At 40.2% G+C, this 27,354-nt stretch overlaps 1 protein-coding gene across 2 annotated transcripts; it reads left to right on the top strand.

Annotated features, from left to right (window-relative positions):
• The first annotated feature begins 449 nt into the window (after nt 1-449).
• hif1al (hypoxia inducible factor 1 subunit alpha, like) lies at nt 450-27,113 on the top strand. 2 transcript variants are annotated; one of them, XM_049575595.1, is made up of 15 exons: nt 450-609; nt 10,918-11,108; nt 13,168-13,319; nt 15,093-15,177; nt 16,899-17,014; nt 17,950-18,134; nt 18,357-18,463; nt 19,398-19,545; nt 19,695-19,975; nt 21,339-21,499; nt 21,624-21,719; nt 22,144-22,307; nt 23,043-23,154; nt 23,799-23,922; nt 24,976-27,113. In XM_049575595.1, the coding sequence occupies exons 1-15, from the start codon at nt 575-577 to the stop codon at nt 25,041-25,043; spliced, it is 2,025 nt and encodes a 674-aa protein (XP_049431552.1). In that variant the 5' UTR covers nt 450-574; the 3' UTR covers nt 25,044-27,113. The 2 variants fall into 2 exon arrangements, with proteins under 2 accessions (XP_049431552.1, XP_049431554.1); XM_049575597.1 differs by lacking the exons at nt 450-609; nt 10,918-11,108; nt 13,168-13,319 and adding an exon at nt 14,997-15,016 and having other exon boundaries at nt 15,062-15,177.
• Nucleotides 27,114-27,354: the final 241 nt, after the last annotated feature.

The raw sequence follows: 27,354 nt of genomic DNA on the forward strand, positions 1-27,354 counted from the left end.
ATCTTGTTTTACTCATTTTTACTCTTTTATTTCCTTTTTTAATCTAATTTTAGTTTTTTAAATTGAGCTCTTACTATTTCCTTTGTTTTATTTATTATGATATTTGTGTATGATTATTTTATATTTCAATAACTGTACAGCACTTTGGTCAACTGAGGTTGTTTTTAAATGTGCTTTATAAATAAAGTTTGACTTGACTAGATATCAATGGCTCATTCTAAACTAACAAAAATACAACAATGCTTATTATCAGGTGATTATACTATATATAAATCCACTTATTGTATTATATTTAATTTCTGCTAATATATCCCCATAGACATGATATATCCATAGACTGTATAAAGATATATCCCTATAAGTGCAACACGTTTGACCATTAACCGGAAGCCAGTCATGTGACCTCAATAAGACTTTTATTTTTGAAGTGTAACCGGAAGCACGGCGTTTTCTTCCTTACAAGTGTCTACTTGACACAGTTGAAGGCTTGCTATCAACAGTGTTTTTCTTGCCAGTCAGTAGAGAGCGAAACAAACAATAAACAGCAGTGCGCAGCTCAGCGTTAACTTCAAACATGGAGGAGAAAGAGGAAGCCGTCGCAGTGAGACGGTAAGACTGAGTTATTAAAATACGCATGACGTGTGTTTTTCGTCCGACGTGTCTCCTGTGCAGTGTGGCGTGTTTACCCCAACTTCCCGAGAACCATGGCGCCATTAACGTTAGATACACCCAAAGCTGGGCAATACGATGTTGGTTTGTCTCGAAGCTGGTCAGTGCTGACAGCATTTTACTTACAGTCAGTATCTGAAATGTTTGATGAATGTCGCTTTCATATGTGTTGCATGCTCATGTGTCGTCAAGTGTTTGACCTCTGCATTAAAAGCCCCGTGTCACCTCAGGCCGCACGGTACGGTTCACTTCAGGTCACTGCGTAACGTTAGTTTCTCCGTTTCCACTGTGAGAAGTTGTGGATGGTAAGTTACCAAGGGAGCCGTTTCTAACCGTGCCCAGTTGGCTAGTCTGCTGTTTTTGAGTGTGAAATCGTATGTGGTTTAATATAGCTAAGTACATTTCCTAAATGATTATATTCAAGAGCAAGGTTGCTACATGTTGTGCTACGTTGTACTTCATCACATCCCAGAGGAACATAATGTACTCTTCACTCTGCTGCATTAACAAGGTGTTCAAGCCTAAAGGGTTGAAGCCTTATTGTTTTTGTGTAAATTTGTTATTATAATTACCATTGCTTTTTTATCTTTAGAAATGTTTTGGAAAATTCCCATAAGATGGTACATTATACAATTCAGCAAATCATCAACAAATAAAATGCTCACCAATCGTTGTAAGCTGTGCACAAATCCTGCTGAACAAATAGGCTGTGGGCCAGTGCCCCAAAAGAAATAATTTAGGGAAGGCTATAGCTTGCACTCTCTAACATGTAATTAACATGTAACTAACATGTAATTCAACACACAGGTCCAGCTCAACGTGGCTACAAAAAGAAGAGAGAACCATTTATTCCATAACTAATTATCACAACACTTGCAGGAAATGTCCACGAAAGTATTTCTAATAACTTTCATTCAAATTGACCTCTAGGGGGCGTCACAAAATGAGGAAAAAAAAGGGCATCACACAAATCAAAGTATAAATCACAAATTGTTTGTCCAGCCATTACAAACCTCACAGGCTATGTTAAAAACTAATGTAGAACCACGTATAGAAAAATATTTTGATATTCACATCATAATTTTGATTAAAAAAAATATTTAAAAAAATCTCCTCCTAAACCTTATGTCCGGTCATTACTGAACCAGAAGTTATCAAAATGTTATAATAATAAATTGGGGGGCTTTTTTAAAAAATACTGACCGATGCACTTCAAAAAATGACATAGCTCAGCACCTAAATAGCTGTAACTCCAACACTTGGGCCAATCCTCACAAAGCTAGCAGGATATGTCCATAAGTACGTAAGAAATACCCTCAAAGCCTCATTCAAATCAACTATGGGGCACTATAAATGTAAAAAATGACTGTGGCATAACACAGATTAGACTATAAATCAGATTTTTTTGTCAAATCATTACCAAACTCACAGGATGTGTGTCATAGCAATGTTGAACCCCGTGTGTGTAAAATTATTCCTAAATCGCTCAATAGGGGGTACCACCAATTCCAAACAGGTGCACTGCCTAGTGAAACATTTGTTCATAAATCAATTACAGCTTGTCCAAACAAAACCAAATTCAGTGTTTGTTTGTTTGTTTGTTTTTTTAAACTAAAGCAACTGAAGCATGTCAAGTCAACCTATAGTGAGTGACAGTGTTGCACAGCATAGCATAGCTAGACAGACATTCTTGCATAACTGGATTAGCGTCTGTCTGATCGTCATAAAATCTGTTATCTCTAATTCAGATGTTGTAAACTATCAAAGGTATTGATCCTTTACACCTTTCAACTTTTAACTAGTCATGCTGGCTTGACCCCAGAATCGCGGCTTGAGGCTATATATCTTTATTGATCTCTGGGGGCAGAGGGGCTCACAGGTTACCCAAAAGATGAAGTAGAGAAAGTAGTTAAAATCAGATCCACCTTTACCAGCTCCAACATGTAAGTGATGAACACATTAATGCATCAATAATTATAATCCTTAATGTAATACATAGGATTATAAAATGGGCCATTTTTCATAATAAGTACTTTTACTTTTTCTAGGCTACTTTAAGTATATTTTGATGCCAATACTTACATACTTTCAGTTGAGTCAACATTTGAATGCAGAACTTTTGCTTGTGACAGTATTTTTATACTGCAATATTGCTATTTTCACTGCAGTACAAAATCTGAGCACATTTTCCACCACTGGAAAACATATTTGAATTACACATGATACACATTGCTATTTCAGGCATATTCTTACAATATGCCGTATTGCTTTAAATAGGTGTAATATCTGAACAGTGTCGTGTGCTGTCCCTGCCACAGTCTGCTCATTTGTGTATTTAATCACAGATAGCTTCATAGACTGACTCTTATTTCATGTCACATATTTTTTATGATGTTCAGCAGCCACAGACACATTTGGATAGCTGGAGTGAGTGCATGCCAACGTGTTGACTGGCCTCTTGTGACTTTGTGTTTGAATACTTCTTCCTAACTGGCATGTCATTTAAAAAGGAATCCTGATGCACTTGGAAAATAAAGTCTTTTGGCATAAAAGCAGAGTGAGAGTTAGATGCTCTCTGTTGACTTTGACTTACTTTGACTTTAAATACTGCAGTGGAACCCTCTGGGCCTTCAAGGCATTCAGTGAAGAAAAAAGTATTGAAAGGATTTTTGTATTCCTGTTACATTGTTGTCTTAGCTGGTCCTATTTTGTGGAGTTGTGGGCTGGATAAGGCAGTCCATAGTGTGTTATTGCCAACATTGCTGTCCAAAAGCCAGTGTGAGTGGAACCATGTGATGTTGTGTGTCTACTTGTGTGTACGTGTGTATCTGAAAGTGTTAGTGGAGTCAATGTCGTCACTCCGCTTTTATGTTTACAAAAACACGGCTCCCTGTGTTTCGACACCCTTTGTTTTGCTGAACAGTTTGTTCCAACTCTAACCAGGCCAGGCTTAAAGGGATATTTCAGATGTTTTGATGCTGAGTTGCATAAAGGACTTCCTCATAGTCAGTGTACTACATACAGTAGATGCCAGTTGGCACACTACCAGTTTGGAGAAGCAGGCTGGAGTCCAACACAGAAGCTCAGGAATATACTGCTGTGGAGGGGTCAGCAACAAAATGTATTGAAGCCACCTAAAAACAATCCCACCTAAAACAAATCAATATCAGTTTATGTGTACACTATATTGAGAGTATTTTCACAGCCTTACATCTCTGTCAGACAGCCCTTTTTGATGGGAAGGCAGTTAACAGCATCAGTTCCCCATTATGCTCTTGTCAAAGCCACTAGACTTCATTAGCAAAAACAGTAATTTACCACATTGAATACAAGAGCTGCTGGTCTACTGCTGCTTCAGTCAGTAAGTTTGTTTGTGTTATTGTGTGACTTTGGTGATTCCAAACTAACCCTTTTACATGCCAAAGTCACACAATAACACAACAAAACAACTGACTGAGGCAGCTATAAATCAGCAGGTCCTGTGTTTAGCAACGTCATATTATTGTATTTCTCTATGGAGTCTGGCTTTGAAGAGAGCGATATACCTGCTTCATTTTCCTGCTGGAAATCACTGTCTGACAGCAAGGTACAGCAGTGAAGATATTTTAAATATTAGGTCTCCTGGTCGACTAGTCGATTATTTGGTCGCTATGCTCTCGTCCGACAAAATTCTCATTAGCTGAATAATCGCCGTGTTACTTTCATGAGAAGAAAAGTGCTACATCAAAGGCTTTGCAGGATTAATCCATTATTTCCTGCAGCAGGGGGACAAGCTAAGTTACCTGTCAACAACGGGGGTGTTTTGAAAATTTATTTCTATCTATCTATTTCTGTAAGCTGAAACCATTTCCCTCAGTGGAAAGGAAGCTTGTATTTACTTGTATTTCACAGATAAGAAACAATAAATTTTGAAGACAGTAAAGCCTCCACTAAAATAGCATTTTAAGTCTTGGGTGTGATTTATCCTTCAGGGATTTATACTTGGGGATTTATCCTGGCTTCATATGAACAGAGGAAATCTCTGCTCGTCACTAGGCTAATGTATACCATGTAAAATGCCATAGGCTGGCGCTAATAACGTTAGCATGTTGTATTTGCTTGGAAAACATGTTTAGTATAAGACAGTTGTTTTGTCGGTGAATGTTGTGAGTTGTAATGGAGCCAAATTATGTACCGTTACCTTTGTTAAATGTTGCTGTTGTCCCTGGTTTTATATGAGAAGAGGAGAAGATCGCTAGACGCTAGGCTAATTTATACAATGTAAAATGCCATAGACTTGTGCTAATAACGTTAGCATGTTGTATTGGTGGGGGAAATGTGTCCAGATAAAGACAAGTTTTTGTTTGTCAGTTCTGTGATTTATAGTGAAGCCAGTTTGCGTATTTGTGTTTGAAATTGTCTCTATTAAGCCATATTTAATGTGTGTTTTGAATCACCTATATAAATCAAGTTTGATTTGAACTAAGCTTTACAGCACTTAACACAGTCCTCCACTGCCAACTAGTGTTTTGGAGGCGTAACTGCAGAGTGACAGGCTCACCACCGCAGAAGTAAAAAATAATGTGCAGATTATTTTTTTTCCCACGGCTAATCGAGTAGTTGAAGATTATGTGCAACTTTAGTCAACCAAAATTTTCTTTGGTTGACTGCAGCCCTAATAAATATAGAGTACACTTAAATTGATACTGATGTTTTCAGGTGGGAGGGGTTTTTTTGGGGGTTTTTTTAGGTGGCTAAAATTTGTGTTGTTGCTGACCCGTCCACAGCAGTGGATTGCTGAGCTTGCGTGTCGGACTACAGCCTTGAAGTATCCATTTAATGTGTCATTCACAGTTTCATTTACATGTCAGCAGGAATATGAGGTATCTGGTGTGTGTGGGTGTGCGCACCTGTTGACACACTAAATACCTCTCTATCAGTCCCTCCCCTGTGGCTGAGGACATTTTAGGACAATGTGTGATCTTTCAACAAGGCCGACCTACTGGTTATTGTTTACCTTGCAGTTTACACATACCTACGAATCAGAGAACAGTGTGTGTGTGTGTGTGTGTCTTAAAGAAACAGAAGATGTGTCTTCGCCTGATGTCTATGACTGTGTGTGTGTGTGTGTGTGTGTGTGTGTGTGTGTTTCCCCTTTTTGCAAAGTGAAAAGCAGGACTGTCTCTTCGAATGAACAACTTCTTACATTCAGTAACCACCTTTTGTATTCGCATGCACACGCACAGACTTTGGTTTGTGATGCAGAGCATGATAAGTCCTTAATGTGTCTCCCAGACACAAACAAACACACTCAAAATGGTCGCCAACGTGCAGCTCTGCTCACTGAAGAAGTACTCTCTGTTCTCTAAAGCTCCTCCTAGCTGGCACACTCGTGTTACAGACAGTGTGAGATTGTTTGTGCAGGATGGATTATTATTAGCAGCAGTAGAGTGGTGGTAGTAGTACTACTACCAGGAATAGTAGCAGTTGTAGTATTATTAGCAGTTGTAGTAGTGGTGTGTTGTGTAGTTTGAAAAGAAGAACCTGTGACTTTGTTATTGTTAAATCCTTTACTGCTGTTTTAATCACTTCAATCAATTGTCCAGATTTAAATTATGTATTTTTGGCCAAATATTTTTGAACATTTGTGTGCTTGTACTTTGTAAGATAAGTGAAGTCAACTGGCACGTCCCAAGTTTGGAGAAGCAGACTGGAGGCTGACATGAAAGCTAAGCAAGTCCAACCAAAAAAATGTAATATCAGTTCAAGTGTACGCTATATTTAGGAAATTTTCACTCCTCTACCTTGCTGTCAGACAGTGATTTCCAGTGGGAAAATGAAGCCGTAATGGCGCTCTCTTCAAAGCCAGACTCCATTGAGAAAATCAGTAATTTATGATTGCTGAAATACAGGACCAGGTGTCACAAAGTCACACAATAACACAAACAAAACAAGTGATCGAATCAGTGGTAGACCAGCAGCTCCTGTGTTCAGTGAGCTAAAATGACAATTTTTGTGAATGGAATCTGGCGGCTTTGATGAGAGCATATAGATGGATAACTGAAGCTGTTATCCATTTCCCCATAGGAACAGTTAGGCTGTCTGATGGAAAGGTAAAGAGGTGAAAATACTCTCAACTCGGGCTGCATGATATTGTAAAAATCTGACATTGCAATTTATTTTGCAACATGTATTGCATTGTTAAAGAATACAAGAATATTCACCAGATGACTTAAACTAAGAAAATTAAAAAATAGTGGCAAGGCTTTTTCTCACCACAACTGCAGAGGCTACCAGCTTCATTTGAAACAGACTACATTATAAAAGGACCATTATTTATTAATCCCTCTGTGTCTTTATATTTTTTACTTTTTATCCGCTCCCCTTGCCTTGATAAAGTTAATGCATCGCGCCATCATTTCAAACTCAACACTTCCTGAATTTGTTTCAGATTAAAAGCCCCTTATAACCTCAATTGAGAGAATCCCTCCATTTTCTAAATAGGCTTTTATTGTGAAACATTTGTAGGAATTTGTGGAGGATTCAGTGACTTGTATGTTTGCGTATGGTACTTCAAATGTAGCTCCTGTCATCTGCTGGCGCTTTTTAGGTGACTACAACAACATTTCGGCTGGCACTTGAACAGACACAGTGACTGAAATAATAGTAAAAGTAATAAAAATAGGACAAGAATAACCCGATGACATCACACACGTTGTGAAAGACGACCGGGGATAATTGGTGAGTACCATCGTGTAGTGTGTCATGTCTGTCGGCCAAGTCACGGCACGATTTTATGACTCCACAATCGTGTAATGTGACATAGTGACTTTCAGAACGGGCAGAAAAGTCGTGTAGTGTGTACCAGGCATAAATCCTTCTTTACCGTTTCTCCGTCTTGCATGTCTTTCATTTTCAATGTGTGACTGCAGCGTGTGCATGAGAGGGGGAGGGGCTGCTGAGAGAGAGAGCGAGAGGTGAGTGGAGCGGAGTAAAGAGCTTTCTTCAGAGCTGCGTTTCTGAAGCAAAACAAAAGTTTACATGTTCTAAAAAAAAAAAGAGAAAACACCGCATGTCCTGTGATGCGACTGTCGCACATGCACAAATCGCGATGGCGATGTTCAGACGATATATCGTGCAGCCCTACTCTCAACATAATCTACACTTAAACTGATGATTTTTTTAGGGGGCTGAAATACACCTGCTTCTCTAAACTGGGGGTGTATCTGACATCTACTGATTGTAATATGCTGTCTATGGAGAAGTACCCCAAAGAACCTCACTTCAAAGTATCTCAACGATCCCTTTAATCAATTATTTTCCTTATTAAGCAATTAATTGTTGGTGCGGAAGTATGTGTCACCATGGTTCCCTCAACAAAAAGCCAATGGGATTTTTTTCATTGAATATTATTGCAGAAAATAAGCTCTGTGAAAAACAAATGTTTATGATACTTACACATGTTGTTCAGCAAGATAATCTTCACAAATGGACACCACTTTTATGATTTTTGAAGTGTAAATGCATTCACCAGAAGTAAAAGGCTAACATTATAAATGGCTATAAACAAACATGCACCACCACCATCTAGTGCTGACGCAGTTCTGTGGAGATAGGTCTGGCTGTGTAAGATTGATCCTTCTCCTACATACTGGACCTATAATTTAGTTACGTTGAGGTTGTTTCAAGAGGAGTGTAACATTCATGTTGTTTGGTTTCTGTGTCTAATTTGATGTGATTGCATATCCACCCACTGTAAAAACACTGTGTGCCTGTGCGTGCATGAATGAGAGAGAGAGAAATGAAACCCTAATTCCGTCTTGTCAGCACATGTTGTTTGATCCGGGCCAGACCAGTGCAGGGCGGACCGTGGGATGGATAAAGAGAGAGGGAAGAAAAGACAGCGAGTGAGGGAGGGAGGATCTGGATGTTCTCCCAGTCACTGAACTAAACAACATTCTCTTCTCGTCAGTTTTGGACATGTGTGCCTATTTTTGCTGTCAGCTCTGTTCCCATCTTGACTAAAAACCACCCAGAGATGTCTATGGAGCTGAACACTCTGGTCATATTGATTTTTTTATGTGTCATCCCCTTTTAAAATCATCAGAGATGGACATTAGAGGGTTCAAGATTTTAGGACTCTGGTTAAAGATGACAGACTTTAAATGAGACTTTAAAGGGCAATAGTTAAGGTTTTGTTTTTGTAAAACACATTTTCATATTTATCGTAGTGTGTGATAAGTATATTTTATATATTTGTGGTGCTGTCTAAGCAACTGTCTCTAAAATCCAGTAGAGAGAAAGTTATGCCCTAATACTGTTCAATCTCAACATCACTCAGTCAGTACGTTTACATGCAGCTTGAGAAAAAAGGATTATTGGCTTAGTCCGACTGAAACCGGACTTTTAAATGCATGTAAACAACTTAGTCCGACTGAAATTGGACTATCCGTAGCTCAACTAACACACCTAGATAATTCAATTGAAAATCAACTATTGCTGCATGTATCCACTTCAATTTTCAATCGAATGGAGTCGGACTTGGCATTCTGCACATGCACCACCTTTCTCACACAGCAGCGCAGCGCAGCGCAGCATGGCACTGTATACACAGCAGAGCGAGCCTGTGTTGCATTCAGGCGTTGTCATGTAAATGACAAATTCCGGCACGTGAATAGGCCATAGCACGACACAGCAGCATGTGAAGTGGGCCGAACGTGAGCAAAATTTTGCTCAATTTTTAAGTCTGTGGTTTCCCTGTGACACTTACAGATGCATGCGTAACTGTGCTTGGATGTTGTTTTATGAGGCTCAGGTGTCTTTCAGGTGTCTCCTTGTCTTTAACGTTACACGGCTTGGCTTTCTCTCACATGCGTGCTTCCTACTTTTCTCTGTGCTGTCTCAAGTGTTGATATAGATTGGTTGTGTTGCCGCGGGACATGGCGACTTTAACTTTTAAATTTTTACACAGCACGTCTTTCTGTTCAACATCGCCGTACCTGAATCCAAAGTATCGCCATGTAATAGACGTTGCGTTTTTGTTTTTTGTTTTTTTTTTCTTCCGCCACCAACTCAGCCTATTCATTCATTGTGCTCATGCTCTTCTTCAGCGTCTATGTTGGTCACTGCTGCACGCCGGGTGGTCACCTGACCATACATGCTGCACACACCAAGATAGCTCGTGGGCATAATGTCAGCGAACTCCACACACTACAGGAGAGGCCATCATTTTAGGCATTTTAGCACAAGTTAGTGACACGAAACCTGGCATCCAAATCTGTGCCTTTACAATATTTTGATTATTAGCGTTTTCTTTCACATCTTTATCTTTTTACTGAACTTGAATAACTGAATTGTACTTCTGTGCAATGTTAAATGTGTTGTTTTTGACCATAAGCAAGTGTAGAGAAAATGTTAATAACCACACACCGTCATTTAGTTACATTGATGTGTTTTTTTTTTTTTTAATAGACAACCTGGATGCAAACAATGATCTCTTATTATTTTTGGTAAATATCATATTCATAGGCTACTTGTAAGTAGCAGTGTTTCCGACAGGATTTTTGGAGACTATGGGGGGCGAGGGTCCGAACCCTCCAGGGGCATGCTCTCCTGGGAGAAAATTTTGTATATATTTGATTTAAAGGCATCAATCTGGTGAATTCTGAGCCAAGTTATGATGGCAGAATATGCCTAGATTTCAACATCTTTGTGTTTTTTATGTGTAAAAAATGTTCTGTTTTTACTGATAAAAACACTAGTGGTATGTTATGGTGAAGGGTTACACTTAAAATACAGCTAAGGATTAGTGGTTAAACATTTCAGAAATCAAAAGAAAAATGACTAATGTACTGAACTCTGGAGGGCCAGTGTTCCCCTATGTGCAAGTAGCAGCGGCACACTGCTGCTGCTGAAATATGACCACCGCTGCTGATTCTCAGTAGGCGCTCCAGCTGGTGCGCTACAGAGTTTTTTGTACTGGAGGCATTTTATATCTGGCCGATTTTTGGAGACTATGGCGGGGCAAATTAGATTATGGCAGGCCGCCATAGTCTTGTCAATATATGGGAAACACTGTAAGTAGTAAGGATGTAAGTATTCATCTGTATCTACTTCATTGTCTCTTTGTCATTGTCTGTGCATGTCCCTATCAATATGCGTCCAGTTGCCTACAATATAGCAAGTTTACGAACGAGGAGAAGATGTAAGGAGTCTGGCGTAATTTACAACTTTGATACAACTTTTTCTTTCCTTGTCCCCCTCCTTTAGGACCAGTTCAGAGCAGAGGAAGCTGCGTTCTCGTGATGCGGCCAGATGTAGGCGGAGTCAGGAGTCAGAGGTGTTTTATGAGCTTGGTCACACTCTGCCCCTACCCCGCAGAGTCTGCTCACACCTGGACAAATCTGCCATCGTAAGAGCTGCCATCAGCTTCCTGCGGATGCACCACCTCCTCCAACCAGGTTAGAAGCACATTTTCTGATGGTTGTCCAACCCAACAGAACCTGAGCGCTCCACAGTTTTCTCAATTATTGAGAAACTATTAAGCGTTTGTTTTGTCATATTACAGTACAAATGGCACCTAATAGTATGCATTACTGTACACAAAATCCAGTTCAGTATGTATTTACATTTATTTAGAAAAATGCATCATTCAACAGTGGCTTATTGGCCATAATTCCTACAGTAACAGTTAATCCCACTCAAATATCAGCATGTTGTTAAAACGATAAACAAGTAACACAAATGTCAGTAATGCAATGTGATTTTCCATTGTAAGACCGAACTGCAGCTTGTGCTCAGGCACAACAGACTGATGAAAATGCACATGTGAAAGCACACTGTAGCAGGGCTCAAGCACTTTAACCACATATTTAAATTTGTCGTCTCTACAGTGTAAGTTACCTTACATCTAAGTGTGGTCACATATACGCAGTGATAAACTCTATAGCATTAGTTATGACTACAGTCAGAATCTGCAGTGTGAGCCTTTAAAATGATTCTTACAATATACTTATATTAATCTTTTTAGACAATTTTGACTCTGACTCTCTTCCCCCCCCTGTGTTGTTTTGTTTCCTCAGTTGTGAGATCAGAGTATCAGATTTTATTACTCAGATGGATTTTGGAAGTGTGGTTCTCCTGAGTTTGTACCAGAAAACTGATTACTAGAGGAAAAAAAAAGTTTATTTTAACTGGTAATGCAGTTCTTTATATTTGGATGAGTTTGTTACAAGGTCTGAAAATATGACAGAGATACATCCAGTCACTGATGAATGGCTGTAAAGAGTGATGCGAACACTGCACAGAGCTAGTTTCGAGCAGCGCAACCTGAGGCACGCTCAGTTTGGTAGTATGGGTGTGACGGCGCAGCCGGGGGGGGGGGGGGGGGGACAGAACCAGCTTGGCGCAGTGACAGTTTTGTGCTTCGCCAAAGGTACGCTAAAAGCTCGCCAGCTGAAACCAGGTCTACTGTCAGCGCAGGCGGAGCACAGCCGGTGTAAGCCGAAGTTTGGCTGACCGGCGGACAGTGCGCACATGTCACCAAAACCTCACAGGCAGGTTTCCAGAATATCAGGCACATTAACAACGCAATAAATACCCAAAAAACACTATTCAATGCAACTATCTGCAATCAGCACATAAATGTATCTCTATATCGACTGTCCCGTCAGATCAAAGGGGATTGGCACCGTTTGGCACGTTGGGCACGCGTAATGGAAACCCAACCTGATTTGATTAACACAGCTGCAAACTAATGAGTTCACATCCCTCTCAGCCAACCACAAACAGCCACAGCATCAGATAGGGAGTATATATTCAGCATCTGTCATCTTAGAAAAGCCAAAAGAAAAGAAACAGAGTGAGACTGCGAGAGAGAAAGAGAGAGTGCGCACAAGAGAAACGCAACATTGATTTACCATTGTGGTGACCTCCTCCCAGGCGACCTTTGCATCATCAGCCCGTGGAGGTCTGCTCGCAGTTCCGTATATTCGGACACTGTGAGCTTGGACCTCCCGGACCAAAACATCAGTTTCCTCCTGGAAGAAGTTTGGCCGTCTGACGCTGCTGCTCTCTTCTGCCATGGCGAATTGAGTAAACTCTCATTACGCCTTCGTGCGGGGCATTTAAGGGCGAGGAGAGGGGCTCATTTGATTGGTGTGATGTGTGTAAAACCCACTCCACGCCTTCTCTCCTCCCTCTTTCCAACTTGCGCAGGTAGGAGGGACGGAGGTGGAAAAGAGGAGTAGCTGCGGCAGCGCACACGGTGTGCCAAACTTGCAAAATCCACCTGGCCACACCCAGTTGGTGAAGCGCAGGTGTGCTGCGCCCCCGCCTCACCCGGTCTGCGAAACTAGAGCCCTAAGTCTGTGTCATTTTAGGGCAAAAGTTAGGCAGTAATTACAAAATGTTTTGGTTCATCAAAACCTAACAGGGGCATAAAGGCAACTGAAGTTTTAACAGAGGCTGTTCTGTCTGCCGTAATAATGACTTTTTATTAAAATAACTTTTTTCCGGCAGGTGAGAAGCAGAAAGAGGAGTCTAAAGAGGAGGAGGATCCAATGGATGCTTTCTATCCTCAGGCGTTGGCTGGCTTCATCATGGTGATGACTGAGGAGGGAGACATGACCTACCTGACAGAAAACGTCAGCAGATACATTGGCATCACACAGGTACAGTGTGAACACAACTTGGGCCCTGTTTTAGAAAGCAGGTTTAACAAATTCTGAACTCTGAGCTGATGTACTTTGAGAAGGAAAACTTGCAGTTCAATCAACTCTGTATATTCACCCCAAGTTAAGCTTGTGCATGTTGAATGAAAAAATCCATCATCAGTGAGGATCTGCTACTACAATTCACCATGGCAACAGGTAAATAAAAGGCAGAGCCTCCATTTTAAACCAGTGAACGTAGAGATATTAATGCACGAGCAGACTGTGCACATTTTTCAGCTCAAGGTTGAGTGGGGGAAAGTGTCAATACCATAACACAGTAAAGTTTTATTCAGTGTTGTCCATTCAGATTCATCATTTAGGCCATAGCATATACTTCATTTCAGTGTTACACACACAAATAGATTGTATGTGTTGCTTTTCCTGTGTCACTTACCTGAATTTCTGTTTGTGTGACTATGGTGTTTTATAGGGGTAGTCTGAAAGTAACACAACAACACAAACTGATCGAGGCAGTGGTGGAGCAGCAGCTCCAGAGTTCAGCAAGGTGAAATTACTATTTGTGTCAATGGAGTTTGGCTTTGAAGGGAGCAGAGATAAGTTTCACTTTTATTTCAGTCCCCAGTTGCAAAGGACTGTCTGTGAAGTACTGAGCATATGACTGTATAAATGACACTCGGCTTATACTGCAGAGTTGTTGAGTGCAATGTGGAGAAATTGTCGTTTGGGGAGTGAAGTATTCCCTTAATTTCAGTTGGAGTTTTTACTGTCAGCCTCTGGGACAGTGCCTGACTTATTTTGAGTAACCTGAGCAGAGAGAGAGACCATCCATGAGATCTATTCTTAGTTCTGTAAGAGATCAGGTTTATCATTGAAACACAACTAGGTTATGAGTACATACAGAAATACAAAGTGAAATGTGCTTTCCAGCTGTGTAATGTAGAGCTGCGATGATTTAATCTTACAGTGATCCAATTTACTGTCCGTTCCCTCAGCAACGATTCAACACCTCCTGCCAATAATTTAATTAGATTTAGTCTGTTTTGGTTCATTAAAAGCACAACAATAAATTGTTAAGAAAATTAAGTGATTCGGTAAAGACAAATAACTATCGATAAATCTTAAACCAAAGCACCAGTCATACCAAATACACAAAATACATAGTAATATTGTGAATAGTATTACAGTTCAAAGAAATACGTAAATGTAATATCACCCAGTTGTCTTTATGCCTCTGCTCTGGTGATGGCTGTGGCCGGGGGCATTTTGTTTTTGGGTTGTCCTGAGGGAATTTCTTCAACTTTTACACCAATGTTCACTTGGACTCAATGATGAACTGAATAGATTTTGGTGGTCAGAGGTCAAGGTCACAAACAAACAAAACATGTTTTTGGCCATAACTCAAGAATTTATATTCTAATTATGACAAAATTTCACACAAATGTCTAACAGAATAAAACAATGAAACTATGTGTTTTATCCTAAAGGTCAAAGATCAACTTCACTATGACATCATAATGTTCTGCAGACACTTTTCTGGCCATTATTCAAAGTCACATCCCAGAAACATTTGGTCAGATACCGAATTGATGACTCTAATTTTGAGTGTCCACCTTGAAACTATAATTGCAGCTACACTGGTGCATGAAGACATACAACTGTGAGGCAGTAGTTCTTCTTTTAACTTTCAAGATGGATGCAGCTGACTTTCCATCCTCAGACTGATGCCGATGATCACTCTTTGTGACTGTTGTTGTTTATTGTTGTTTACAGCTGGAGCTGCTGGGTCAGAGTATTTACGACTTTGTTCATCCCTGTGATCAGGAGGAGCTCAGAGACCTGATGGCTCCACGTCCAGGTCAGACAGAAGGCTTATTAATACAATAACAATCCTCAAAAACACAAAGTGTTTAAGATTTCCTCTCCTAACCACAGGAGTAACACACATAAAGCCTGTACTAATGGTAATGTTAAAGGTATACTATGCAGGAATTGTCGCTCACTGTTAGTAAACACAACAATAAAACTTGGCCCCTCCCTCCTACAATGCTGGAGGTTGGAGGGATGTCAGTGCCAAGAATACTTTTGGTTACACATGTCGGTGTCCTCGTCCTGACCCAACATCATCACTATAAGCATTGTTAAGTATGTTATGACTGTTAGCTCTGTCACTCAGCACCATTAGCAGTGTCAGCACAGCTAGTGGTGCTGACTTGGTTAACAATGCTAAGAGGTTTTTGTGACCGCTAACTCACCAGGGCTAGCTGGAGAGACCAGGGGTTGGCTACCATGTTTCCACCATGTAATCGCAGAATGAGCAGGGCTGCTAGATAGCACCCAACTGACCCAGGTGGTGTGCGGTGCAGAGCAGTGATGGCTAACGTTAGACAACCATTGGAGACCACAAGGTGGAGAGTGGGCACTATTTTTGCACATGTTGGCACAGCTAGCCGGCTGTCTGTCAGCAAAACCAACAGAAAAATAAAAGCAAGACATTTACAACACAAAACAGTCAAAATTTAATCACCTCTTAATGGATAGCCTTTGAAATGCTGAAGCTCACTGAGTCAATGAAGCAGCAGAGTAAAAGGACAGGCCCCTTGTATTTAACGTAATTTGTATTTCTTTTGTTCTTAAAAACTAACTGTTTGGTTAAAGATTAATAGATGTCAGGCCATCAAAAGCATAATTCACTAAAACTAATGTCTCTTGTAGGAATACTACATTTATGGTAATGGTAACGCTGATACTTTAGCAACCTTACTAAGCTTACCGCTGACACCTGTCTAACAGCTGCTCTTCATCCCCATCCTCTCCTTCAGTGCGAAAGTGAAAGCCAGCTCCAGCTTCACTCTTATTCTTGAACATATTTTGTCCACTTGGTGTTGCACCTCATTATTTGCATTTTTTTCAGCACTGTGTCCGTGATTTTTTTTTTTTTTTTTTTTTGCTTCCTCTCAAAGGCATGTTGCTACTACATAGGCGCTCCCTTTTAATAAAGTCCCAACCTCACCCATGCACTGTGCCCCTAAACGTCCCAAGCATAGCAAGACGAAAATTCAGGCAGAGAGCAGTGTCTCTGCAGATTAATGCAATGCTACACAGTTCAAATAGGACATTAGTGATGATGATTAGTGAGAGGGATTATTTCTGTATGAGTCTGTATGTTGTTGGGGTTTTTTTGTTTTGTTTTGGGTTTTTTTAAGGAAAATCCTGCATAGTCTATCTTTAAATAAAAACATCCTCCTTCTCTGGATACTAGATCATAGTTTGGTTGTGGAGAAGGTTAGATGCCTTTCATTTTCTCTCCTCCAGTATTTGATGATCTGTGTTATTTTTGTGCTGACATCTGAAATTATGCTGGGTAGGTGCTTAGCCAAGGTATCATCTGTTCGTCTTGGCAATAACAAGTCATTTAAATACAGACAAGAAGGACGTTGTATGCCCAGAAGACTTCTTCAATTAGTTGCTGCACTTCCAATCATTTTATAAAAATATTTCTGAGTTTCTGTAAATGATTAATGTCTTGAGTAAATGAACTGTGAGTTACCTGCGTTTACTTTGTCATGTTGCTTTCAGGTTTGAGTAAGAAACCACTGGCACAACAGCAGAATGAGAGGAACTTCTTCCTGCGCATGAAGAGTACCCTGACCAGCAGAGGGCGCACCGTCAACATCAAGTCTGCTGCCTGGAAGGTTAGTGTCACCAAAGACTGTATATAGAGACACACACATTTATCTCAGTGCTGAAGTCAAGGATGGATAGCTCTGTCCAGACAAGAACGGCTACCACCCACCCACCCTTATCTCTAATACCAACATGGGCAATTTTGAATAAGCTTTTGACCAATATCTTTAACAACCATCACCATACCCAATATATATATTGCATACATCTACTTAATATGATTGATGAAAACGCAAGAGGTGAGGTCCATTTTTCAAAACACAGTGAAATGTCTTTCAATTAAGTCTGTGACCGTTATATTCCTAATTTTATGTTAAAACAAAACCAGGAGAGAGAAAAAAATCCCTCCAGTAAACAGTTAGAGAGAAGTACAATGGATGCCTGAGGTTGTGTAGTTTTGTATAATAACCATATCTTCACTCTAGCTTTAAACCTAAACAGTGGGCTGAGGGGCTGCCAACTACCGTGGCTGACGTAAAAACATGAATGGCCTGAACTAGAGCCAGTGGTTGGTTTGTCCATTTTGTGCTACTGTAAAAATATGGCTCTGCAACATGGCGATCTCCATGGACCTGCTCCCTCTGCAGATATAAATAGCTCATTCTAAGGCAATGAAAACACGATTCCTATTTTCATGTGTTACTATACACTGAAGAACATTATATAATATTTAATTTTTGCCAATATATTCTCCTTAATCATAAGCACTGGACCTTTAAAAGATACTTTGATCAGATATTTTCTGAGTATTGTACCATTTAGATTAAGTTCTTGTGCAGTTGTTAGTGTAAAGATGATATTTAGCAGCTATTTGATTTGTTTGACTTATAACAATATTTGTTCTCAGTAGATTGATACTAATTGGTATGTTAAACTTGACCTGAAACAATACTCTGCCCAACTCCACCATCTTGGATTCATTTTTCCCTCTCCATTTCCACAGGTTCTTCACTGTACAGGGTACATCCGTCAGTTCGATGGCAGCTCCAGGTTGTCCCCTGCTGGCCGAGTGATGACCCTGCTGTGTGAACCCATCCCCCACCCATCCAGTGTGGAATTCCCTCTGGGCACCTTCACTTTCCTCACCCGCCACAGCATGGACCTTCGTTTCACACACTGCGAGGGCAGGTAAGATGACCACTAAGCCTTTCACTTTTTCCAGGGTAGTAACTGACCCGGACCTTTGACCTCCCTGTGGATGGGAGGGAAGAGACAAGAGAGGTCCTTTTGTTTGGATGAATGTCCCATCACACAAAGACAAAAAAGGGAGAGAGGAATAGAAATCCCTGAACCTCTTTGTTTGTGATTTTAATTCTTCTGTTTGTTTTTCTTCCATCTCTCTGTTTCCAGGGTGACAGAATTGGTGGGATACAAACCTGAAGATCTGATTGGTCGCTCAGCCTACCAGTTTCATCATGCACTCGACTCTGATCACGTCAACAAGAGCCTGCACACATGTTAGTTTCTGTGTACCAGAAAAACAGCATACAGGACATGTAAAATCAATTAAAGACAACGCTAACACTGATTATAAACAAAACTACATTGCTTCACTCATTTCACCTGTACTTAGATACACCTGTCCATAAAAAAACTACCTGAAAACAGTATTAGTGGTATTTAATGTGTAATTTTCAATGTGTGTTTTCAATTCCTAAGCTTCAAGGATTAGAATTTTTAAGCCCACACAGGAATACATATCATCTTTATTTGAATTTAAAACATGAGAGTTGCACAAATATGTTACAAGTCTGTAAACAAACAGAGAATGACTCAGCTCACAGAGGAGCAGGAGCATTTTGTCAGTAGATGCAAGGATGGTGCAAGGATGATGGGGGTTTTTTTTATAGGCCAACATGGAAGGTGGCATCACCTCGGTTCCCTCGACAGAAAGCGCTGTGACAAATAAAAGTTAATGATGTTCTGTTCAGCAAGATAATCTAAACAAGTGAACATCCCTTTCTTGAATTTTGAAGTGTAAATGCAATCACCAAATTGAAAAGCTAACATTAGACTAAAAACAAACTACACCGTGCTCACATGATTTAACATCCCCAACACGTTTGGTGTGATTATGTTCTATAGTCTCATTAACCACTTGTTAGCAGCAGTCTTTTTAAGACATGTAAAGGTTTCAGAATTTACAAATGGGGTATGAAATAATGTATGCCACAGAACAAAACATAAACACACATTATTTCAGGCATCCAACCACCAACACATTGACTTTGAGACGAGGGAACTGGGACTGCAAAAATGCTAACTGCTAACACACTTATTAGGTTTTAGGACTCATTCTTGCACCACTGTATGCTACAGTTTTTCAATCCTGCATGTATGAACCTTGTGGACAACCCATCTCTTTTCTGTGTATGTCCCTGTCTGGTGTAGTGCTGTCCAAAGGTCAGGTGAGCACCAGACACTACCGTTTCCTGGCAAAGAGCGGTGGCTTTGTCTGGGCAGAGACTCAGGCGACTGTCCTTTACAGCAGCAAGATGTCTAAGCCTGAGGCCGTTGTCTGCCTGAACTTTGTACTCAGGTACTTAAAAAAGCAGGGAGCTCATGTCTCATAGAGCTATGACAGAGCTGGTATTTTTAGAGCTGCTACAGTACACATGGCAAAGGATGTTGTGTGTAATGTTGTGTAATGCAAACTACAAACTCCTACATCTTCTTCCTGTTCTGCAGTGCTGTGGAGCAGCCAGATGTTGTTTTCTCCATGGAGCAGATCCGTCATGGCCAGCCGGCTGAAGCTGAACCCCTCTCACCAGTGCTGGCACCAGAAGACTGTGGGACTTCTGACATCTCTGACCCTGACAGTGAACATCTCATCAGCTCCAGCAAGACTCAGCGTGCAGGTTCAGATCCCAGTAACAGTGCAGAGCTCTTCTTCAAATTGAAAGAGCAGCCGGAGGAGCTTCTCCAGTTGGCTCCCGCAGCCGGAGACGTCATTGTCCCGCTGTCAGGGGGTGAGACACACCAAAGACATTCACATTTACTTAAACACCAGTGACAAAGGTTTCTTAAAATGATTACAAAATCATTAGCATGTTGTCTGCACCAGAGTTTTTCCTTCTTCTGTTTAAATTTAAAACAAGGCTGCTGACCCTGTAGTATCTAAGCAGCAGCTATAATAAGAGCTGTTTAAATTTGCTAAATACAAAGGAAAGGAGCTTCAGTGCTTCTTTTATTATCTCCTGTAGCACAGGATACACCGGACCATCCTTTACGAAATAAAAGGAGATAATGCTGCTTATTCAGCTGTTGAATTATATTATAGTTTTAATGTCCTTAATATTTCATGTTTATATAGAGCCCTTCAGCAAAAATGTTCTACACGCTTGTACTTGTGAAATCAGGGTGGAAACATCTTTTATCTGGAATCTGCAAGATCATAAAATCAGCATCAATTACACAGAAGTCTCACTTTCAAGAAAAAGGGATACTTTTTAGCCAGGTGATTTTAATTCAGCAATTTTGAAACTTGATGATATGTCCAGCAGTAGATTTGTAGGTCTACCACGTTTTGCCTGTCTTGCATAAATTTAAATAATTTTAGATTTCAAATTTAATCATTTAGATAAATTAATAATAATAAATGAATTAATAATTTTCACATAATCATATTAGGATTTATGGTGATAATTATGAGCAGACAGGAGGGGGAGTGTGAGAAACCATTCTCAGTGTGACAACATTTCATTTCACTCTTGTGACTGTTAGCTTCAGTTACTTTTTTATTTCAAATGCTATTTTAGTGGAGGCTTTACTATCGTCACAATTTATTGTTTCTTATCTGTGAAATACAAGTAAATACAAGCTTTGTTTCCACTGAGGGAAATGGTTTCAGCTTACAGAAACAGACAGGAGGTCTGTGTCACTGCGACGCTGACCGTGAGGGTGGGCAAGTTCAACTTTCTGTGTCAACAACAGGGGTGTTTTTAAAACACCCCCATTTTCACAGGCAACTTAGCCTGTCCCACTGCTGCAGGAAATAATGGATTAATCCTGGAGAGCTGTTGATGTAGCACTTTTCTCCTCATGAAAGTAACACAGCGATTATTCGACCAATGAGACTTTGGTCGGACAAGAGCGTAGCGACCAAATAATCGACCAGGAGACTACAGCCCAAATATGTACACAGTTACACTTTATCCTTGAACCTTTAGTTTAACGGGACAGTTTGGATCTTTTGAAGTGAAGTTTTTTCAATGCAGTTTGGTGGCTGTTACAAGAGCATAAATAGGAAACTAGAGCTGTTTCCTGTCAGAAAGGGCTGTCTGACAATCTGTTCATAGTTTTTTGTGCTCTTTGTGTTTCTGTCCTTGTCAGAAAATTTTGAGCTGTCGTTCACCAGTCCAGTCAGTCCAAAGTCAGTGCCAGACAACCCTCAGGACCTGTGCACCCCACAGCTGCGAAAGCTCCTCTCACCCATCTTCAGCCCAATCACTCCACCGTCATCATCACAAGAATCCTCTCCCAATCCTAAGCAGGTAAATATGAGCCTTAAATCTTTTTAAAAAATGGAAAATCGAAGTATTTATGTCGCTTTCTGATTTAACTCTTTACTCTCCCCCTTTGTTTCTTCTGTGTCTCATGTCTGTCTCCTTCCCTCAGAGCCCCTGTGAGGACAAGGTACTGGACAACGGCAAGGTGGACAGTTTCTTTGCTGTTTGGCGAGACGACCTTCAGAAGACAGGACAAACACTGGAGGTAAGAGCAGGAAATGTCTACAGTCCTCTCTTAGAAAACCATGGTTTTGTCTCTTCTTTCTTCCATGTCTAGAGTCATATTTTTAGCATTTGTTTTTTAGAAAAGGTAATCTTAAAAAAAAATGAAAATCTTATAAATTGTTTAAAGTAATATCTCCTTTTTTGAAAATCTGAGTATTTGGTGCAAATTGGTCAAAAACAAAGAGTGTTTAACATCTGATGTATTATTCCAATGTGGAGACAATGTAAGATCTTGATCAAAATGACCTGAGATCAGCAGTCTGTAAGAAAGTGTTCCGATTTCAAGATTGGGTCTTGAAATCAAAAAGGAAAGCTCAAATATCTCCATTGTAACATTTATGGTGCAACATAAATGATGTGTTATCCTCTCTCTGATTTTAATTTTCTATTCTGTCTTTCCTAAGGACACGGAGGAAATGGATCTGGAAATGTTGGCTCCTTATATCTCTATGGACGATGACTTCCAGCTAACTGTCCTCAGCAGTTTGCCAGAGGAGGCTGACAAACCTCTGCCCTCTTGGCCTGAACCCTCGTCTGTATCGCATGCAATTACAGCGAGCAGAAAACGGTATGATGGCCCAGCATACTTTGGTGTTGCACAGTGTGCCAATATAAGAAAAGTATTGCCATACTGTGTGCTGTTAAAAATGGCACCATAACCTGTTTTATTAGTGTCAGTACTTTAAGAGTGACAGTGTTTTAATAGGAGCTGTGCTTCCTGTGAGTTGTGTGGATATGCGGCAGCAGCCTGCCATGACAGTAGCTCACTGTGTGTGCAGCACTTTGCTTCCAGCCCCTGCAGAAATAGTGGAAGAGGCACTATTTGTACAGCTTGTCAACAAAGCAGATGCACAAAATATATATGTAAAACATGGCATTATAGTGTTTGTGTAGCTTTATGTGCTGCTACTGTTAGTCAGGTTAAACCCGGCACTGCCGCTGTCTATCAGCCAGCTGTGACACCTGGCGCTGGAGGATTTGTACAGGCCGAATTTGAGCTGCTACAGCCTCTGACCAAAGGTCTGTCTCCCTAGCTACTGTCAGCTCTCCTCCCGGCAGTAGTCCACAGCAGCAGGGAGCAAGGTGGACAGACGGTGTGGTAGCTAATGTTAGCTAGCTAATTCTTGTCTCATTTGTGGTCAGAGAGAGAGAGCGGGGCAAGGAGGGGCTGAGCGAGTGCAAAGTGTTCAACTCTACAGAGAAATAAATGTATGGGAAACACTAAGTTAATGTATGAAGCACATGCATATGCCCGTAGTGCCTATGTTTCACATGTTTTACAATCTCTCTGTCTCGCTCTAAGGTGCCATAACCACGATAATGAGATGCTGTCCCAGCTGATGATTCAGGAGAAGAGACAGAAACATGATCCTTCCTCATTCGAAGAGGAACTTCTTCTAAGCCACAGACTACTGGTGAGTGGAAAGTGGGAAAGAATCTTTTTTAAGAAGCTTACAATGTGCTTTAGAGAATGATAGAAAAGGAGCCTCAAGAACATTCACTATATTTAATAATGATTCAACTTTTCCCTAGAACAAGCTTAAGAAAAGGATCTGCAGGAGGATAATTTGACATGATAGAAGACATTTATAAGTCAGATGTTTTTTTCGCCAAGTTGTGAAGAGAACAGTCGTGACAATTAATTCCTTTTAGTTTGCTTTGATTCAGATCAGTTTGCACTGAAATCCCACAAATTAAAGGCTGATCATCACTCTGAATATTTCCTTTTTTATAAATAACAGAAAGCTGGAAGCACAGGATGTATAATCAGTGGGTATTATTGAAATAATGAGCATATTCACTTGAAGCCCTGATCACTGTAAATCAGCTTAAAATCAGTGATTCACTTACATTTCCATGGTTTGAAATAATTAGATTTTGGATTTATATGTCTCATTATAATTACCTCCAATATAGAGCTTAAAATTCATGTAATGCTGCCACCCTGATTAATGAAGATTTTTGAAGATGATTGACAGTTTGATTAAACTAAGCTTTGACCTGTTGTTCAGGCTTCTGTGGCTCCTTTTGACCATTTGTTATACTCTTCAATCTTCAGGGTTGTCTGGAGGTAACCGACCGATCAGATTTGTTCCTGGAGCCGGTACTTGGAAAGCAGACAAAGCTTCTCACAGACAGAGACCCTGTTCTGCAAGGCATACAGGGACTTGGCAACAGTGCAGGTAACATACACACAAACACACACAGTTACAGAGAAATATTTGGTTGAAAAGTTTGGACACTCTTCAGTCATAGTTGCAGTTCAAATCAAAACCATTAAAAGAGAAGTGAGTCAGTCATAAATCCTGCCGATCAGCTCTCTAACCCTGACCGTAAAACTCCTGAGTTACGCTGGCCCTGACATTTCAACACACTTCAAATTAATAAAAAAAACATCCTCACAACTGCAAATTGTGAAAATAACTATATACAGAAGTGTGCTGCAAGTGTGCTGTCGACACATATTGATTTCAGGGGACACTATTTTGGTACTTGTCATTATGCTAAAATATGCTTCCTTGCCTCCTCTCTCCTCCTGTGACACACAATCGTTCCATTAAATGCACCTGGAGGAGACCAGGAGAGAGGAGGCTTCTACAGGGGCAAGGAAAAAAACAGTGTATCCTAAACTGAAGTCTTTTTTTAGTGTCAAGTCTGACTACAAAGTTCCCCCAGGATCACAGCGAGATTTTTACTTTGTAGTGTCATGTATAAGGATCTACAGATTAGGGCTGTGCTAGACTCAGAATTATGCCGGTTGAATCAGATTTGGCTGTTCAATACAAATATTCAACTATTGCTGCTTTTTTCTATTAAGAGCTTGAACAGGGTTCAGCGGGACAGTCAATGAGACAATGACATTCACGTTATATATAGTAACAAGCTAACTACGCTAACGTCAGGACGGAAATGTGCAACATTTTTTGCCAACACTAGATATCAAACAAAAGCTAGAGACTATACAGTGCTAAGTTGCTGTGAGCTGTAAATTCACCATTCAACTTGATTACACATTATACTGTGACTTTTTATGAATTTTAATGACATTCTATATTGTGAAATTTTTATGAATTTTGATGTCATACTATACAACCAATTTTAAAGGCTTTTACTGACATTTTTCCGACAGTTTTTATGGCATACTGTATAATAAAAAATTGAACCTCTGTAAGTTAAAAAGGAGGCTGCATCACAAGTCTGTCTCATCTAACAGTGTCTGTCTGTCTCTCTTTCAGCTGTGATGAGGAACATTTTCACACCTCTTCAACCTGACCTGTCACTGCCTCTCTCCCCCATCACCTGAAGGAGCTCCTTTTCAGCTCCACTTCTGTGCTCAAAGCAAGAAAATTAACGCTGCATCTCTCTGCAGCAATCTGGGAGCACGCACATAAACACACACGTGAACGTAAACTCACACACACACCGTGTGACCTGCTGTGAGGTCCAACATGACCTTGTTGCATGTAGTTGAACCAGGAACAATCTATGTTGAATGATATGTTGTGAAGCAGATAGAGATGCTGTTCGCTCTCCTTAACCTATCGCTGTGCAGTCGCATGTTTTCCTTCTGCATTAACCACTATTTTCACTGATATAATGTGAGGAAACTGTCATTGTCGTCAGTGTGTTTCATGGAAGCAGGAGATGGTGATATAAAAAAGAATCCTACACGGATTAAACACTGAGACAAATCTTTGAATGTATTCCTCTGAGCAGCTAAAGTAAATTTGTCGCAGCTTTTAACTTCATCAATTTTAATTTCTTTGTGCGTCCATCAACAGTCAAACATGATGTTCTGCTTTGAGCCAACAGCCATCAAATATTAACAGTTTCATTCTTTTCTTCAGTGTATTAATCTGTTTTCTGTCAAATTATACAAACAAACTTGTTATTATCAGTGGCATACTTTTTCAGTGGCATATTTTTAAATCTTTTTATACACTCTGAACTGTTATTACTGTGTTATGTAATACAACAATCATATCCAAATGACTCTGTTTGTTTAAATCTTCCCATAGTGCCAGATGCTTACCTTCCTCTACCTTTAGTAAAGGTTTCAGACACATCATTGTGAGTGTTAGTGGCAGTTCCAAGCATCATTGTGGACTAAAACGAACCACATATAAATAAAATGCATTCAGATCATAATTTAATACATGCAGTGGGTTAACTTGCAGTACATGCATCAGCTTGTTTATGTACTCACTAGAAGTATTTCAATCAGGAGAGACTTGTACTGAGAGAAGAGAACATGTATTGACTTCTGCACACAAGTATGAGACCTGTGAAAAGTCTTTGGTGATTAGACCCCATTGTGATGTCATCTATTCCAGTGGGGTGGTAAAGAGTCTAGATGCTGGTGGTGGTGATGAGATGAAGAGGGAGCTGAGGATCTGGATGTGAAGAGGAGCAGGCTTTTGATGTACTCATCTTGGGCTCTGGATAACTAGGAAAAGGAACACACACAGTCAGCTGATTGGTGGAAGCTATGGGAGCGGGATAGAGAATTGTGAATGGATGTAGCATAAAGAAAGTCTTCCTGATTGAACTTACGCTAAGCTTCATAATAAAAACACTAGTATGGCTGTTTTAGTCAAATATGAGTTTGAATTTTATAACTTGTAATAAATTGTGCCTTAACCTATACAGCGAGGCTAGACTTGTATTTTTCAGATGTAGTGTTTGATGAAATATTGTGATGGTGCTGGGGCTGTACTCTAGTCAGAATTATGCCAGCCAGATCAGATTTGGCAGTTGAATATAAATATAAGACTAGTTGTTTCTTTTTTTTCTTATATAGAGTTTAAGAGTTTGAACAGGGCTCAGCGGGATGTTTAGTGTGACAGTGATATTCATTAGTGAACAAGCCACTGTTGTATTAAGTTGCTGTGAGCTGTAAATTCAACACTTCTATGCAGAGGATGGAAGATAGGACGTTATCTCAGAGCTTCACTGCGAAAAAGCCTCTCCTTTGGGCAGCTGCCTGTGCCAGAGAGCAGCGTGAAAGTGAGGACTGCTCACTGCAGCTAAATCTGAAACATTTACACAAGTACACTGAACTCTGTGACAAAAAAGAGTTGAAAGAATCTCGGTCGACTGAGGGGTCTCCATCTGATTTTTCGAATCTCTGTCTTTCAGGGAGCAGCCCGAGATGGTGCTACACTTTTTTATTTTGCCTCAGACTACAGTTGTTTTCTACATATAAACCCACAAAATGCTCACTCTGTTTGAGAAGTGCAAACTGTCTGCTCTAATTCAATGTTCAAGTTCTTTGTGGCTCTTATCATCCAGTGAAAGACAAATTAAATACACTTTCGTTTTACCATGTTATCCTGTAACCATGCTTAAACTAAATAAAGCTGATGAAGTCAAAGCAGAAGCTTCTGTGTGTATAGATGAAATATTTACCTTGTCCTGGGCTGATCGGCTCCATGTGTCAGTGACTGTTCATCTTCCCAGAAACGGGAGCTTTTCTTCACATCAGTGCAGCTCTGAAACAGGAAAATCACATTATTGGTGTCAATGTGCACAACTGCTTTTTTTTTTTTTGTCAAGTTTGCCAAAACACAAAAACAGTAGTGTGTGTCAGACCGTTGACTACAGCACACAAGCTT

The sequence above is a fragment of the Epinephelus fuscoguttatus genome, linkage group LG5, assembly GCF_011397635.1.
Source record: "Epinephelus fuscoguttatus linkage group LG5, E.fuscoguttatus.final_Chr_v1".
Taxonomy (NCBI): Eukaryota; Metazoa; Chordata; class Actinopteri; order Perciformes; family Serranidae; genus Epinephelus; species Epinephelus fuscoguttatus.